General features: G+C 35.9%; 1 protein-coding gene across 1 annotated transcript in view; it reads right to left on the bottom strand.

Annotated features, from left to right (window-relative positions):
- Nucleotides 1–2,059: 2,059 nt before the first annotated feature.
- The window catches only part of HSPA4 (heat shock protein family A (Hsp70) member 4), a 49,235-nt gene continuing 33,430 nt past the window's right edge, over nt 2,060–17,864 (bottom strand). Inside the window, exons 12-19 of the mRNA XM_001366379.4 lie at nt 17,231–17,412; nt 11,717–11,806; nt 9,107–9,259; nt 8,267–8,392; nt 6,667–6,774; nt 5,116–5,235; nt 3,655–3,816; nt 2,060–3,297 (exon numbers count right to left, since the gene is read on the bottom strand). Of these exons, the coding sequence (XP_001366416.1) occupies nt 3,094–3,297; nt 3,655–3,816; nt 5,116–5,235; nt 6,667–6,774; nt 8,267–8,392; nt 9,107–9,259; nt 11,717–11,806; nt 17,231–17,412 (1,145 nt within the window). The 3' untranslated portion in view covers nt 2,060–3,093. The remainder of the gene's footprint in view (nt 3,298–3,654; nt 3,817–5,115; nt 5,236–6,666; nt 6,775–8,266; nt 8,393–9,106; nt 9,260–11,716; nt 11,807–17,230; nt 17,413–17,864) is intronic.

Genomic DNA, 17,864 nt, shown 5'->3' with positions numbered 1-17,864 from the left:
TTTAACATGCTCAGAGGTACCTCTCTTGTGGGTTGAGGGTGAAGGAAAAGGAGAATACAAAGGTCATCTCTCAGCCACAGAGGTTATCTCTCCCATTACCTCATTACCTTAGCCCTCCATATTCCTTCTGTCCCTTCATCTCCTCCATTCCCTATTACAAACATTTCCTATATCCCCTGTCCCCAATGCCTTATAGTTTTTCTCAAGTCCTCAAGGCTAAGCTCTTCCCAATTTGGACAGTGTAAGCAAAAGTATGTCTTTAGGGGCATGCTACTTCCCTTTACAAATTGTCTCATATATTGTATATTGTTATCATTTAAATTTTGGAAGTCTAAGGTATTTTAAGCTGCCTCGATGACCCTGTCAAGATAGATGGGTGCTCTCCTGTTTCCTGCCTCAGTTTACCCCAACTATCTAGTCTTTTTTGCAAACGTTTTCATTGCTTCAACCAAGTCTTCTCTTGCCCTTCTTAGATATAAATTTTGATTATTGGACAGTTCTAAGTCAATCGACTGCTCAAGCCAGGATATAAGATTTGGGTTATTCCTTGTCTCTTGTATAAATTGGCCTTTCTCCCTAGGGGTAAACAATTCTGTCAAAATCTCTAAATCCTAGAAAGTTGGGTCAAATAGGCGGATAGCAGTTTAAATTCTTTGGTTACTTTAAATGGACCACAAATATTTGGGCATCCTAGTTTTCAAACTATCCAAGTCCCCAGTAGTGAAAGGTTTGTGTAATTTTATTTTATTTATTTATTTAAACCCTTCCCTTCCATCTTGGAGTCAATACTGTGTATTGGCTCCAAGGCAGAAGAGTGGTAAGGGCTAGGCAATGGGGGTCAAGTGACTTGCCCAGGATCACACAGCTGGGAAGTGTCTGAGGCCAAATTTGAACCTAGGACCTCCCATCTCTAGGCCTAGCTCTCAATCCACTGAGCTACCCAGCTGCCCCCGTGTGTAATTTTAAATGGACAATTACCATATCTGCCTGTAAGCTGATGTGGTCCCTAATGGGTAGGATGGATACAGATTTTTCAGCACCCTCTACTTTTTCCTATAGGCTCTGCTTTTTCAGTGTCTTGGCTCTTTTGTCTTGTCCCAAATTCCTTACATCCATCATACTTTAGAACTTTGATCCTGTATTAAGTTTAACAAGGAGTGGCACACCAGATGCTATCAATACCAGTTCTTCAGCTCACACAACACATTTCCTCAGAATGGGATTGGAGGAACAATCCAGATATCTGAATCCTGTGTAAAGCAAGATAAAGGTAATGGGATTTTAAGTTAAAGGGCATAGGTTTTAAAACATATTGCCACTTTTTGCCTGTTTAACCTTGGTCATCAGCTCTCTCATATGTGTTTCCTCATTTTAAAAAAGGGTTAAGATGGACTAGACGACTTCTAACTCTAATGCTATGATCCCATTATGCCACAGATAAGCTGTATGCCTCAAACATATGTGGAATTATTGGCAATGTATTTTAATTAAGGTTTGTCTTATTAGTCTTCAAGTTCTATATGTTATTATTTATTTATAAGAGCCACTAAGAGGGTTGTTAGTTTCATCACCCAAAAAAAGCTATTGATGACAAGACAGTTCCTATGGTTTCCCCATGTCTACTATCTCTCACTGGGTATTTTAAAAAGACAACAAGGATCCCACCTTAGCAACAGTCCCCAGGCTGTGGGTAAAGGATCCTTCAAAGCTACTGTGAGATGCCCATCTTATTAAACATCCTAAGCAATAATAACATTGTCTGTAGGGTGAATGTCTCACATGTGAACAGATTACTGCTTTATAAATGCAGATACTGTTGTGAAGGAAATAGGAATTCAAAGTTTCATTGAATTTATAGTTGTTTTTAAGCTGTTTTTTTTTTTTAACTCATTATATTGGGGGTACAGATGGGGTCCATAAAAAATACGGGGGGGGGGGGAGCTCCATAGTATAAAAGTTGGAAATCATTGCTTTAGTGCAAAATTCTGAAGTCCAACAACCAAGAAAATATCAAAGGTTTCCATTGTATCTATTCTACACCAATTTAAAACTCATGCAGTATAATCCAGTGTATTTATTTCTTATTAACTTTTTGTATAGTTTTGCATCTATTTGATTCAAAACACACAAATGAGTTATTTGCAGATTTATCATAAGATATCATTCTATGGTAATAGCCAGTGTGTGTCTGAGCTTAAGAAATTTGCAACTCTCATCTTACTAGGAAATTTCCCCCTCAACCCTGAAGGTTAAGCAGCACCTCCCAATACAGACATTATTTGCGTTAAAATGACCATCTAAGAATACAGCTCAACCTGAACAGACCAAAATGTAAAGTTCTTGGGTGTGTTTACCTTGATCTACAGCCTACTTCATAGCTACTAAGTTCAGGAAAACATTTCACCCATGATATTATAGATCCATTAAAGATTGCTTAAACTTTGGTGTTTGGGACATACAACATAGCTTCAGAAGCATCTTTCAGGTCTAAAAACTTGATTTAAATATGTCTCCACTAATTTAATTTAAATTCCAAATAGATTACCATATATGGCACTTACTATGAGGGAATCTGTCCATTTAAAGAATGTCTTAATATACAAGCAAAGAAAGAGTTAGGGCTCTGCCACTCTCTGTACTGCAGAAAACCCTCAGAAAGCCATGCTTTTCTAAGTATCCCTCCTTCCCACCTCCAACAACATTTAAAATACAATTACACCCGTAAGATTTTTGCCACAGAGCATCTTAACAAACTTGCTTTCCAACTAATTACAGTTCTCTGGTCTAGATCTCCATAATAAATTTCTTCAATCTGATAAAATGTAAAAAATAAAAAAGGAAATGCTGCTTCAGGAAATTCAAAGTAAATATGCATAACATAAGAACCATGAGGAAAACAGACAATACATTGAATGGTGTATTGACACATTTTGCAGTTTTCATATTCAATACATGGATTTCCCTTCAAAAGAAAAAACTAAAAACAAACTCTATAAAGAACTTGCAATATCAATCTGCTCTTTGCTATTCAGAACAAAGTTGACAACTTAAAGCTTTATGATAAGTGGGCTTTAATATAAACAAGTACTCGAATTAATCAATGTCCATTTCAGGAAGTTTCTTCTCAGAACCTGGGGAGGCGCTTGGATCTATATTCTGTTCAGTGGACTGACCCCCTCTGTGGCTATCATTTTGTCCTTCTACTGGTCCATTCTGTTCCACATTTTCGTCATCTTTTGGAAGCTCCACTTTGGGTCTAGGTTTTGTAACTACAGGGTTACAAATGCTTGTAAGTTCCTAAAAAAGAGACAAAATTGTTGAATTTTTTTGGATGAATTAACCAAGAAACTATTTATTTTATATCAGTCCCATCTCTGATGTTTACTACTTGTGGAAGTCTGGGCAAATTATTTAACTTTTCTAAGTCTCAGTTTACTCATCTTCTGAAGAAGTCAAATAGATGACCTCCGCTGGTTCACTGAGCCTAGATCAACAATCTGAAGAAATGGCAATTGGTCATATTTTATCTTAAGTTTTATATATTAAGATGACTTAAATGCTGCTCTCTAAATTATACTCAAGAACAACTTTGAGTCATGTAATTTGACTACATAAATGGTGATACAGTAATAAACATGTGAGATAGTAAATTACTTTAATTTTTGCTTCAATATCCTTTGTCTTTATGATTGGATCCATAGTAAGACTTTGTTTATTTTGAAGATTTAGCTTGCTGTTCATCCATTCCATTACTTCATTAGTGCTCTTTTCAACTTTCAACACATCTGCTTCATCCAAATGGTCATACTGTTCTTCCTATAACAGGATGAAAAATTCATCAATAAGTCAAGTCAGCTGCCGTACGATGTTTCCCTCTCCCAAAACACAAATCACTCAGAAAATTAAGCACCTTCATTAATACACAATAAATATAAATTAGGTGCTTTCAAATGCCATTAAAGAAAAATTCCCTGATACCGTTTTGTTAGGACACATTTTTCATTAAAATTTTTAACTGTTTTTTAAAAAAGGATGTTGATATAAGGAGTTGAAGAATAAAACCAAACGTATTAAGAACAAAATTTTATCCTTAAAAAAGCCACTCAAGAAATCCAAGAGGGGGCAGCTGGGTAGCTCAGTGGATTGAGAGCCAGTCCTGGAGACGGGAGGTCCTAGGTTCAAATCTGGCCTCAGACACTTCCTAGCTGTGTGACCCTGGGCAAGTCACTTGACCCCCATTGCCTAGCCCTTACCACTCTTCTGCCTTGGAGCCAATACACAGGATTGACTCCAAGATGGAAGGTAAGGGTTTAAAAAAAAAGAAGAAATCCAAGAAAGGTACTTATTGTACTGTGTAATATTAGGAATTAACAATTATTAAGCAGCTAAATAACTATTAATAAATATGGGAAATTGGGGGGGGGGGGGGGGGGGAGGCCCTGTACATTCAGTTTGTTGGGGCAGCGCTGAGCCTGGAGTCAGGAAGACTCAAGTTTAAATCTATCCTCAGAAACTTATTAGCTATGAACTTGAGCAAGGAGCTTAACCTACCCTTGCCTACCTCGGTTTACTTTACTACAAAATGTGGATAATAAAAGCATTTACCTTCCAGGGATGTTGTGAGGATCAAATGAGTTAAATGAGTCAAATCTGTAAAGTTACCAGAATGTAGTAGGTGCTAAACAAATACTAGCTATTATTTTCATAAATATACACTGTACTGCCTACAAGTGGGAGTGGAGGGAACATTAAAATATCCAGCAATTAGAGCATATGTAGAGCACTTGAGTGGTAAGGACAATGAGACTCAATGCCAGAAGCCCTGGGTTGGAGTTCAGGTTCTTCAAATGTACTAACTATGTAACCCAGATCAAATCTACCTCATCTCTGTGCCAACTTCTCCTTATATATAAAAATAGGCATGATATTGAAGAATATCATGCAGTGAGAGAATTCCTTTTGGGGTAGTCTAAGAAAACCTTAAAAAAGGAATGAGCATTAAAAACCTAAATGACATTTTTTGTAACATAAGTAATACTCATAGAAGAAAACAAGAAAAAATTTCAACACCTCAAAATTACCCTTGCAAAAGTAAAAGGAGAAGAAAATAGATACCTTGTTTCTGAAAGAGTCAATTATTTTCATAAACATTTGGATTTGTTTCCCCAGCTCTTCAAATGCCTTTGGTCTTTCTTCAGATTCCTGGAACCGATTTTTAATAGGTTGACCCAGGTTCTAAGTGAAAAGAAACATGGTGCATTATTAGGATAGTTTCAGGGTAACTGGAATTTGTTGTTGTTGTTATATATATAATACTGAAACATACAAATTGTCATATATTTGGAACAAGCATAATTAACTCATATATGATATGGGGATAATCATTTCTTCCCAAGTCTAAGCAACATGAGTCAACTTCGAGACTGCTCCTCTCAATCATCTCTGCATTGCTTCCCCTTCCTCTCTGGGGGTCATCTCTACCAAGCACAGTAGTCATGCTGAGGAATTCCTAAGACAAATGACAGAACACCCAATCCTGCCAAAAAGGAGAAAGCCAGGAAACTAAGATACGGGTCAGTAGGGTCTTAGAGGGCTTGGCATAGTGCCTGGCATCCAGTAAATGCTGTAATAATAAATTAATACCTGATTTGACATAAATGTTTTCCTTATTCCATGTTATACAAAAATTCTATTCTCCTCATTGCACAAAATTAGAACTTAACTCTTTAAAAATTTCTAAAATTCTCATTAATGTTAATCGCCAGATCCTTTAAGCATCAGGTTAGGGAATTTTTTCCAATATTCAATTATATGAGAAACTTGTTTTTAGTACAACTACACTTGCTGATGCCAAATATGTTTGTGTTATCATTGAATTTCCTGATGTTATGTCATGTAACTATCACTGGTTGCCTTTGTTCTTTTTTTAAAAAACCCTTACCTTCTTCCTTAGAATCAACTCGGTGTACTGGTTCCAAGGCAGAAGAGTGGTAAAGGCTAGGCAATGGGGATTAAGTGACTTGCCCAAGGTCACACAGCTAGGAAGTGAGTCACATTTGAACTTAAGACCTGTCTCTAGGCCTGGCTCTCAATCCTCTGAGCCACCCAACTGCCCCCTTGCTTTTGTTGTTAAAATGAATTTGTGTAGGTTAAAAAGAAAATAACTTGAAAACAAGCATTAGTCTACGTTACTACATTTTCTCTTTCATTATAAAGGCCTGGAGTCAGGAAGACCCAAATTCTAACTCAACTTCAACACTTCCAGCTCTGTGATCCTGGGCAAGTCACTTAACCTGCCTACGTTGGTTTCCTCATCTGCAAAATCCTTCGGTCCTGCCTCTCAGAGATGCTATATATAAAATGGTATATTTGCAAAAATTGCAAACCTTAAGGCACTATAAAAATGTCACTATTATCATACCTTTATTCAGACAAGAAACCATGAGTTATATACTATGCATTGTACTTTATAGATAAAACTACTTTATAATGGTTACATGGATACTTGGGAAACCCAAAACCCCGTGGGGATGAAATCCAAGATGTCCTGAATTCTTTTATATGGTGTAACAAATTTCAGGAAGTTTTAGTTGAAATTTATTGTAGTTACATTATATTGTAATAAAAACACAAACAGCATTACTGTATTGGTCAAAGAACAGTTACCTTCAATTCTGTTAATTTATCAATATAAACATGTTTGGGCTGGTCTTCTCCATCTTCATACAACCAATTTTCAGTATCTTCCAGTTTCAAAGTAAAACTGTTACGATCCTAAGTAAAAAAAAATATTTAATACATATAAACTGGAAAAAAACAATCATTCACTTACTGGCTACCTCCACTTCCTCTCCTCTCTCAGTCTTTAATACTCTCTGCAGTCTGGCTTGACCCCATCACTAATATGAAAATTTTGTTTCCATTGGGCCAAATAGGATCCCATGGCTTTTTAAGCTTGATTCAGCCTTCTTACCTCACTTTAGCTGCACTTGACACTACTGGATACTAAATATATGCTTGTTGACCACATCTCCCCCACCTGAATAATACTTCGGCTCTCTAGGCTTTGGTGATACGACTCTTGCCTGGTTTTCTTCTCACTTGTCTAGCCACTCCTTTAGTCTCTTTTCCTGATCATCATCATCTATCTCTAATTAATCCCCAAAGACCTACCCATTTTAATCCCCCCCCCCCCCAGCTGTGTGACCCTGGGCAAGTCTTATGGAAGGTAAGGGTTTTAAAAAAAAAAGACTATTCATTACCTTTCTCTTCAACCCATCCCTTTTCTAAGTTTTCCTCTTTCTTCTGACAGCAACACACTCCTTTTTAACCATCCTCTTTCCCAACACTGCAATAATCTGATAAATCTTGATGATCCCTTTCTCTATTTATATAAAAGCCTTGCTTGAGAAATTTCAGTAGATTCCTACTACCATCAGGATAAAACACAAATTTCAACATTGGGTACTTTGTGCCCTTTGCAAAGTGACTTCAGTCTATCTTCATAGACTTCAACACACATTTCCCCCTCATATGTTCTCTGTTCTAACAGGCTAATGTGATATACTTACCTCCCACTTTCCTGCTTCTACACAAAGGTTGTGTTATTCCTATTCCTTACCATCCTCACAATCTTAGGCCTGGAATGAACTCTGTCCTTATATGTATTTCTCAGAATAACCAGCTCCCTTCGTGGAATCTAGAGACAACTAGTGATGCAATGGACAGAACACTGGGTCTGCAATCAAACTAGACTTCAGATCCTCACTAGCTATGTGACTCCAGGGAAGTCACTTAACTACTGTTTGCCTCCCACACCTCCCAGGGTTGTTGTGAGGATCAGATGAAACAATACTTGAAAAATGAATAACAGTGTCTGGCCATAGCAGGTATTATATAAACGTTAGTAGCTATTACAATGATTATTCAAGACGCAGGTTCAAGTGCCATTGTCCACAGGAGTTCCTTCCTAAATCCTACAATCATTAACATCCTTTTCTCCATGTCCCAAATTTTCTTTACATAATTTTGTACTGACTTATCTGTATACATGTTGTGTAAATTACTTGAGGGTAGAGACCATTCTTCATCTTCTAACTAAATAATAAAAACTGGATGATTCCATGAAATTCTAAACTGATCAATTTCACTCACTTCTCTATAGATTCAAATAATTATTTTCATTCTGAATAAATTCCATCATCTTGCAAAACATACAATGAGGCTTCAAAGGGCAAAAAATGTTAATTTCTCAATTAGTACTTACATCTTCATTAACAAATTTCTCATAGAGGCCATTTAATTTGTCTCTCATTTCATAAACATATTCTTCCACTGCATTCTTGGCATCATTTCTTTCCTTTTCCAGCTTATCCTGCATGATCATCTTACCCTGAGAAAAGTATAAATTAGAAAGATAGTAACTAGAAATGTCAAATTATGAATGTTAAAAGGTAGAGTTTTAAAATGCACCGAAGGGGAAGATACATACATTTCCAACAACTAACCGAACTAAATCCTTCCAATCAATAGAATGATTTTATTAAAAGATGAAAAAATGCATTTTTAGTTCTGAATTCTTTAAAAATAACATTATTTCAAAAAAGATTTGATGCAAATATTTTGGTACATGAGGGAGGAGTAAATGTCATGGAGAACTAGAAAAATAGGCAAAGAATACTGTAGCAGAAAACATGAAAATTAAAAACAAAAAACACAATTAACTGGTGGTCTATGCTAATACTGTTCCACAACAGAATACATTGCATTAAATGCTGCTTACAATCCAGAACAATAAATGCTTTCTCTGGCTCACGATATCTTACTCTGACCAAGATGCCTGTTGTGTACTATCTGATCTGGAAGGAGAGTTTGAAGAAAGATAAAGAGCTAATCTAATAATACACTTCAAAGGATTGCCACAAATCTCTGAATTTTATAAGTTATTTCTTAAAACAAAATAATTTGTATGATCCAGGAAATATTGCTGAGCTATACTAGCTACTGTACTTCAAGTTAAATACACATAACTCACTAAATTCAAATGTCTCTTGTGTTCCAAAGCTTTAAATCATTAGTTTGTAATTAAGAAAACATGAATAATGACCTCATTTTCAATGTATAAATTCAACATTTCTCTTCCTATCTGCCATAATAATTGATTTTCAATAGGGAGATCCACAGTGGTGGTTTTAACTTTTGCCTTCTTTGCTTGAGGTGGTTGATCCATTTTTTTATCTTTGGACCCAGGCTGAGACGTCTACAAAATAAAAAACAATGAAAAGAAAACATGTAAGGACAGATTGTTTTAAATTTTTATCTGGGATCTGAAAAAAGGTTTAATTTAAAATGGTTGTTTGGTACTGGAATACATTTTCCCCTTAGAAGTAATGTGACAAATTACAGGTAGTCAGGTCCCAAACCAAGTCTGCAGAAGGTTTTTAAATCTACATTACAATATATTGTAAAAAAAAGATTCCTAACTTCAGTAGGCTTTAAGACTAAATGATCCCTAAAGTCCCCTGGAAAGAATATATACGATCAATCTATGAATTAGAATTCCACCATAATTTCATTACAAAATTTATGGAAAATTTTCTGGAAAACTATAAAGTCTGCCCCAAAACCCCTACAGCCTCAATAAAAGAATGTTTTCCCTTATCAAAGAGCTTTCCCTCGTACTCCGTTTACTTTTCATGCTAGAAAATATCTTCAGCAACAATAGAAAAAGAAGGGATACCACATCTAAGTAGATATGACAGAAAGTGCCATCTTACTGCTGCCTAACAAGTAGCTGTTCACATGTAAATTAGATATTCACTTAATAAGACACCTGGACAAAGACCTATAGGGGTCTATCCAGCGGTCCCTCTGGGGACTCAGGGGCTCTCTGCCCAGGTGTGGCGTCACAGTCAGAATAAGGAGAGGAGACACACTGTGCATTCAACCTACATATGCAGGCATCACACACAGTGCTCTGCCACAGTATTGTGGTTCGTTTATTATATAGTTTTTTTGGAACATGCTTCTTTGACACACAATCAATTTTCTACATGTGATACTCTACAATTTGATTGGATATTATCAAATCACCTAAACAATACTCTTGTGATGTTACTACAACAAAGAATTCTGTGATCATTTACTAGGTTTCTACAACACTTTGTGATAGATATGATTAATGTAAATAATGCTATTTGTAGGTTAGTACCCACTGACGTGCTGAGAGGATCATTGTGCTTTTGGTCAGCTTTCACCGTCTATCATAATTGCTTGGGAGATGAACAAAAAAAAATCATCATATCTAGGTGTGAGGGCTTAAAGACCAGTTTTGGGGTTTTCCTCAATTTACAAGTTCTGTTTTTCTTGTGTTACTTTGAAGTGCCTAGTAATGCTACTTGGCTTCTGTTTCAACAAATTCATTGGAGTGTGGTAACTGTAAGAGAAGATTCATTATAGTACTCGAGCTTTTAACCGGTGTTTATTGTAGGGACTTGGAGTGTGTCTTGTGCTTGAGAAAGGAGGGGTCATGGGCAGTAATCTTTGAGCTTTAATTCTATAATTGCCATCTTTTTGAGGTACTAGGGGGCTTGAAGTAGGGTATATATTCATTGATCCTATAAGTATTTGCTCTCATATTGGGGAGAGAATAATAATCATAACAAGTCCATTAGTGGGGAAAATTTGGGGAGAAGTCACAGAGGGGGATCAGTGGAGGTCCCTCATTCTGGGGTCTGCTTTGCACCATGACCTTGTCACAAGGTATGATGGCCTCTGGCAAAGACCAAATTACCTCACAAGCTCTTTGACCAACACAATTTTGGTTTGAAAGCTGACTTGTATAGCTAAATAAATCCATCTATCAGAACTGGTTATTAACTTATTATCAAACTGGATACCAAACATTCCTTTCTTAAGGTAATTACTTTGACATTCCTTCAAAGTATTTTTAAATGTTAGATGGATACAAAATAATACAAGATGACAAAAAAATTCAAGACTTTAACAGTTACAATAAAAATTAAATGTTAAAGAAATTCCAAATAGGATTTAAGCTATTTAGAAACATGTATCTATACCACATGGAATTAAATGTAAACTTCATGGGGGTAGCTAGGTGGCTCAGTGGACTGAGAGCCAGGCCTAGAGGCAAGAGGTCCTTCATATCTAGCCTCAAAGACACTTCCTAGCTGTGCAACCTCAGGCAAGTTACTTAACCCTCCACTGCCTAGCCCTTACCACTCTCCTGTCTTAGAACCAATACACAGTATTGGTTCTGACAGAAAGTAGAGGTTCAAAATGAAAAAAATCTTAAACTTTACTAATTATGCTCATGTTTAAATAGAAGCTACACTTACATGAAAATCTAAAATGATGGGAATTATTTTTAACAAAATGCAAAATGGACTCCAAAATTCAGGCATTTAATGAAAAATCAGTTAAAAACCCAAATACAGTGTGTGTAGGTTATTTTCATTACTAAGAGCATTCTAACCAGTCATGTGAATTACTATTCTAGTAATTCTGAAATTTCTTTGAAGGGCTTGTATTCTAACCAAATGTTGAGGACTAAGACAAGATTGAAAACGCTGTATGCGGTTAATGTAAAACTACAAAACCCATAAAAAAAATTCTTCAGCTTAAAATAAACAGACAAGAATTACTAATATAGCTTTGGAAAATTCAAAACCATGCAAATCCAAAATGTAATCCATACCTCCATTTCTTCAGACTCTGTCTTAATTTCCCCTTGTATCTGATGCTGGTTTTCATCAGTTTTCTGTTCATCTTGGTCTACCTGCATCTTCTGTGAAAAGATGAGACCAGATTTTATGTATACTCAAGTCAGAAACATATACTTTAATATATATATATATTTTAAACACACACCTTCTGTCTTAGAATCAACACTATGTATTGGTTCTAAGGCAGAAGAATGGGCAATGGGAGTTACGTGATTTGGCCAAAGTCACAAAGCTGGAAGTGTCTGAGGCCAAATTTGAACCCAGGACCTCCCATCTCTAGGTGTGGCTCTCAATCCACTGAGCCACCCAGCTGCCCCCTAGAGACATATATACTTCAAAAAGAAATCAACAAAAATTAGGCAGACATTAATACCTTACACCAGGGTATCAAACTCACCCAGCATACAAATTAAAATGTAACTGGTAAAGACTTAAAACAACACAATACAGATTATGTTAACCTGTGGTTTTCTGAGTCAACATCTGTGCTGTAAAAAATCAGTTTGACATCACTATCTTAAACTACATTTTATCAAAGATTACAAATGAAGGCCTGCTTTAACATAAAGATCATACTATAAGAAAGTTAGAAGAGAAGCAGATTATATACCTTTTATAGAAATGGGTGGATGATTATGTTCTTTACCAAACAAGAAAGAGAGGCAATTACAAAAGATGAAATAAGTTATGGATTAGATGAAATGGAAATGCTTTTGTACCAATAAAGTAAGTGTACCAAGAATAAGGGAAGTAATCAGATGGGTGGAAAATCTTTGTATCACATTTCTTTGATAAAGATTTAGTATCCAAGCTATATGAATAATTAACAGATACACGTCCACATACCATTCCCCAACAATTAAACAATAGCTAAAAAGTGTAAAAAAAAATATATATATATATAGCACTTGGGCTTTAAAAAAATACCTCATTTTATCCTCACAACAACCATGGGAAATAAGTGATATCACTATCCCCATTTTGATGAGGAAACTGAGGCGGCAGTTAAGTGACTTGCCCAAGGTCACAGAGCTAATAAATGTCTAAGGCAGGGTCTGAAGCGAAGTCTTCCTGAATCCAGGTGGAGCAGTCTTTCCACTAAGCAAAGGACATGAACAAAAACCTCTTAGAAAGAACTACACACTATTTACCACATAAAAAAAAAAAGGCTATATTCTTGCCTAATAAGAGCAAAGCATATAAAAACGACTGGAGGTCTCATCTCATATTCTGCAAACTGGCAGATAACAAAAGATGGGAATAATCAATATTGGAGGCACTGTGGAAAGATAGTATATCACTCTACCAGTGCATTGTTGATAGAACAAACACTCTTAAAATCAATTTGAAATTATGTACATACACAGAACCAAAAAAAAGTCAATATACATGCAAAGATTACAACAATGTAAATGTAAATGAATTAAAAAAAAAGACTGCTGCAAGTTTATAAAGAACAAGAATGGTTGGAGAGAAGAGATATATGAGCTATATGAGATGCCCCCATCTTACTCCTTTGCAGAGGTGAAAAGGTGGTACATTGCAAATTTTCAGATTTTTTTTCAATCCTTGAAGTGTTTCCTGATTGTTTTCCTCTCCTCATATCCTTTTTTATAATTAAAAATATAATTTAGTATATGGGATAGCACTGGGAGAAATTCTGTGGGGGCTTTTGATAAAGAAAAAGATATCAATGGGTAGGATGAGCTAACATAATAAAAATGACAATCCTACCCAAATTAATTTACTTATTTAGTGCCATACCCATTGAACTACCAAAAAACTTTCTTATTGAATTAGAAAAAAACATAACAAAGTTCATTTGGAAGAACAAAAGATAAGGATATCCAGGGAAATCATGAAAAAAAAATGCAAAGGAAGGAGGCCTTGCAGTCCCAGATCTCAAACTATACTATAAAGCAGCAGTCATCAAAACAATTTGGTACTGGCTAAGAGATAGAAAGGAGGATCAGTGAAATACACATGGGGTAAATGACCTCAGCAAGACAGTCTATGATAAGCCCAAAGATCCTAGCTTTAGGGACCTAAATCCACTATTTGATAAAAACTTCTGGAAAAATTAGAAGACAGTATGGGAGAGATTAGGTTTGGATCAACATCTCACACCCTACACCAAGATAAACTCAATGGGTGAATAATCTGATTATAAAGAAGGAAACTATAAGCAAATTAGGTGAACACAGAATAGTATACATGTCAGATCGTTGGGAAAGGACTTTAAAACTAAGCAAGAGCTAGAAAAAAAATCACAAAATGTAAAATCAATAATTTTGATTACATCAAATTAAAAAGGTTTTATACAAATAAAACAAATGCATCCAAAATTAGAAGGGAAGCAACAAATTGGGAAACAATTTTCATAACAAAACTCTGACAAAGGTCTAATTACCCAAATTTATAAAGAACTAAACCAATTGTACAAAAAATCAAGCCATTCTCCAATTGATAAATGGGCAAGGGACATGAATAGGCAATTTCCAGTTAAAGAAATCAAAACTATTAATAAGCACATGAAAGTGTTCTAAATCTCTTATAATCAGAGAGATGCAAATCAAAACAACTCTGAGGTTATCACCTCACACCTAGCAGATTGGCTAACATGACAGCAAAGGAAAGTAATGAATGCTGGAGGGGATGTGGCAAAGTTGGGGCATTAATGCATTGCTGGTGGAGTTGTGAATTGATCCAACCATTCTGGAGGGCAATTTGGAACTATGCCCAAAGGGCAATAAAAGACTGCCCTTTGATCCAGTCATAGCACTGCTGGCTTTGTACCCCAAAGAGATAATAAGGAAAAAGACATGTACAAAAATATTCATAGCTGCGCTCTTTGTGGTGGCCCAAAACTGGAAAACGAGGGGATGCCCATCAATTGGGGAATGGCTGAACAAACTGTGGTATATGTTGGTGATGGAATACTATTGTGCTCAAAGAAATAATAAGCTGGAGGAATTCCATGGGAACTGGAACAACCTCCAGGAATTGATGCAGAGTGAGAGGAGCAGAACCAGAACATTGTACGCAGAAACTGATACACTATGGTACAATCGAATGTAGTGGACTTCTCCATTATTGGCAATGCAGTGATCCTGAACAACTTGGAGAAATCTATGAGAAAAACCACTATTCACATTCAGAGGAAAAACTGTGGGAGTAGAAACACAGATAAAAAAAAATAACTGCTTGAATACATGGGTCGAGGGGATATGGCAGGGGATGTAGTCTCTAAATGAACATCCTAATGCAAACACCAACAACATGGAAATAGGTTCTGATCAAGGACACAAGTAATATCCAATGAAACTGCGCATCGACTGCGGGAAGGGTGGGTGAAGGGGAGGGAGGGAAATAATGTGATTATTATAACCAAGGAATAATGTTCTAAACTGCCTAATTAATAAAAAAAAAAAACCTTAGTGCCAATGGGGTTAAATGACTTGCCCATGGTCATACAACTAGGAAGTGTCTTAGATGAGATTCATTATTGTTTTGCTGTACTGTTAATTACTCCCCCATGCCCAGCCCCATATTCCTGATCTAGGTCCTCCTGATTCCAGACCTGGCTCTCTATACAACATGCTACCTAGTTACCAAGATACAAAGTTCAATTATAAACACTACGTAAATTAAAACAACAACAAAACAAAACAAAACAAAAAAACTAAAGTTCAAATTCAATTTGAGTACTTTTCAAGATGAATGGTTTTGCTGCCTCCCCATTCTTTTATAATAAAATCATATCACTTCAAGCATTTGTTGATGTATCTTTTACCAACTAAGTTTAAAGTCCTTATATTCAAAAGCAATCATTAAATAATTCAAGTTTGGACTTTTTGTTTGGAGACTGGGGCTGGAAATAGGGAAGTAATTAACAGCAAAGCAGAATAATAATGATACACAAAACTTGAAGGTAGGCACTACATACATATGCTATAAACCATTAACGGCTTATAATCACCTACTACATGCCAGGCACGGTGGAAATAACCAAACCACCCCTACTAACAAGAGCTTCTATTCCAAGGGAGAAAACAAAACTTCTATATGCACATAAACACATTCAGAGTTTGGGAGTAGATCCTAGCTGTTTATGGGGGGAAACAAGAAAGAAACACATAATTGGGATGAAAACATAAGCCAGAATAAGGTTGGAAAGGATGTGAAAAAGTCAAAAGACAAGAGTTTCCATAGGAACGCAGAAGCAACATGGAACCCCTGGAATGTAGAGTATGGAAATGGCACGGTCAGTCTTAAGGGAAAAATACCTCCTGCTTGTGTTTATGTGGTAACTGCCACCCAAACAATTCTACCACAATGTAGAAATCAGACACATAAAATTAGGTCTTAATATGTTTAAGAATAGGTTCAGAGGGGTAGAAAAATAAACCCTGAACAAAAATTAAGTTTCTTACTGACAAAATTAAATCAAAGTGACTGATTGAAATAATTCTCTTATATAGTGAAATCTTATATATTCTTTTTAGGCTATAAAAGTTAAAAAACAATGGTAGTAATTCAATGCTTCCTTCAATGTCATAAAAATTGAATGAATTTGGTTAAGCAGAACCATAATTTCAACAAACCTAATTAAATAAGACTATATTATAAACTAAGTTACAGCTTAAACTACATTTGAAGGGTTCATATATATGATGATTCAGAGGGGTGATTTACATGCCTACAGGATCAATATCAAAATAATCCCTTCCTTGAGTTAAATTACTTGGGAAGCCCTGACTTCTTTTCTGGCTTATCTAAGAAATTTATGAGGACTTTGATAAATTTCCACATACCATGGGATAGGTTTCAACCACTTCCATAAAATTTTAACTAGGAAAGACAGCCTTGAAAACACCCCTTCTCTCAAATAATAAAAATAAAATAAAATAAAATACTATAAATTCCCATAACACCTGCATACCAGTTTCAACAAGATATAATTGAATGTTATAAATAAGTGAAATAAATAGAATGACACATTCAAAACCTTCTAAAGCACTCAAACAGAAAAACCAGAGCAAACTAAAAGAAAGAATAAATAACAATCAAATTTCAAACCTATCAGAATCATTTATTTTTTCTGGGACACCAAATGTGTTTAAATATTCAAAATTTATCCTAACCAAGGACTACAATCTGTCAAATACTAATCATCCAGGCAGTTTGTTACTCTGTTACTACTTTTGTGCTGAGTTAAAAAGTACGGGGGGGGGGGGGGGGGGGGGGGGCACGCGGCAGCACAGCTAAATGGCTCAGTGGTTTGAGAGCCAGGCCTAGAGACAGAAGGTCCTAGGTTTAAAACTGGCCTCAAATACTTCCTAGCGGGGTGACCCTGGGCAAGTTACTTAACCCCCATTGCTTAGCCTTTACTGCTCTTCTGCCTTAGAACCAATACATAGTATTGATTCTAAGACAGAAAATAAGAGTTTAAAAAAAAAATGCAGGCCATTAGGGCCCAAAATTACCTCTTCCTCTTTAGCATGCTGATCTGTTTCCATGGGCTCTTCACTTTCATCAGACTTGTGTACCTCCACAAGGGAAGCACTAGACACGCTGAATATACCATGCACATTGACACGAACTTTTACTTTCACTTTTGAACTGGATCCATCAGTCTGAGGGGTCACCTTCTGAACCAAAAATTGAGCTAAACACATTAGGGACAGAGAACAATACTTTATTAATAAAAGAAACTGTAACAGTAAAACAATCAAAAAGGAGGAATGATATTATAATATAATTAGTATCCCTGACACCAGTAAAATAATTTTCAAGTCACTTTAGGCAATATAAAACTTGGGGATACTCTCAGAATTATTGTCAGTCATCTTTAATTCTTTTCTTTTATATCTAGATACTAAGTTCTGCTAATTTTGACTTTGATGGTACTCTTCCTCTCTTCATTCTTACCATCCTAGTCCAGGCCTGCTAATCTCTGCTTGAATTATTTATGTAAAAGCTTCCATAATGATCAAAATGTCTCTAGTGTCATATAACACTTTAATTTGCATACCACTGTCAAACTGTCTTAGCACATAACTTGAAGTCTTGTCATGATCATCCATGTACCATCTACCTTAATATTTCCTAGGTACTCAT

The sequence above is a fragment of the Monodelphis domestica genome, chromosome 1 (genome assembly GCF_027887165.1).
Source record: "Monodelphis domestica isolate mMonDom1 chromosome 1, mMonDom1.pri, whole genome shotgun sequence".
NCBI classification, from domain to species: domain Eukaryota; kingdom Metazoa; phylum Chordata; class Mammalia; order Didelphimorphia; family Didelphidae; genus Monodelphis; species Monodelphis domestica.
The sequence above is the reverse complement of the archived record's forward strand: the minus strand, read 5'-3'. Positions and strand labels throughout refer to the sequence as shown.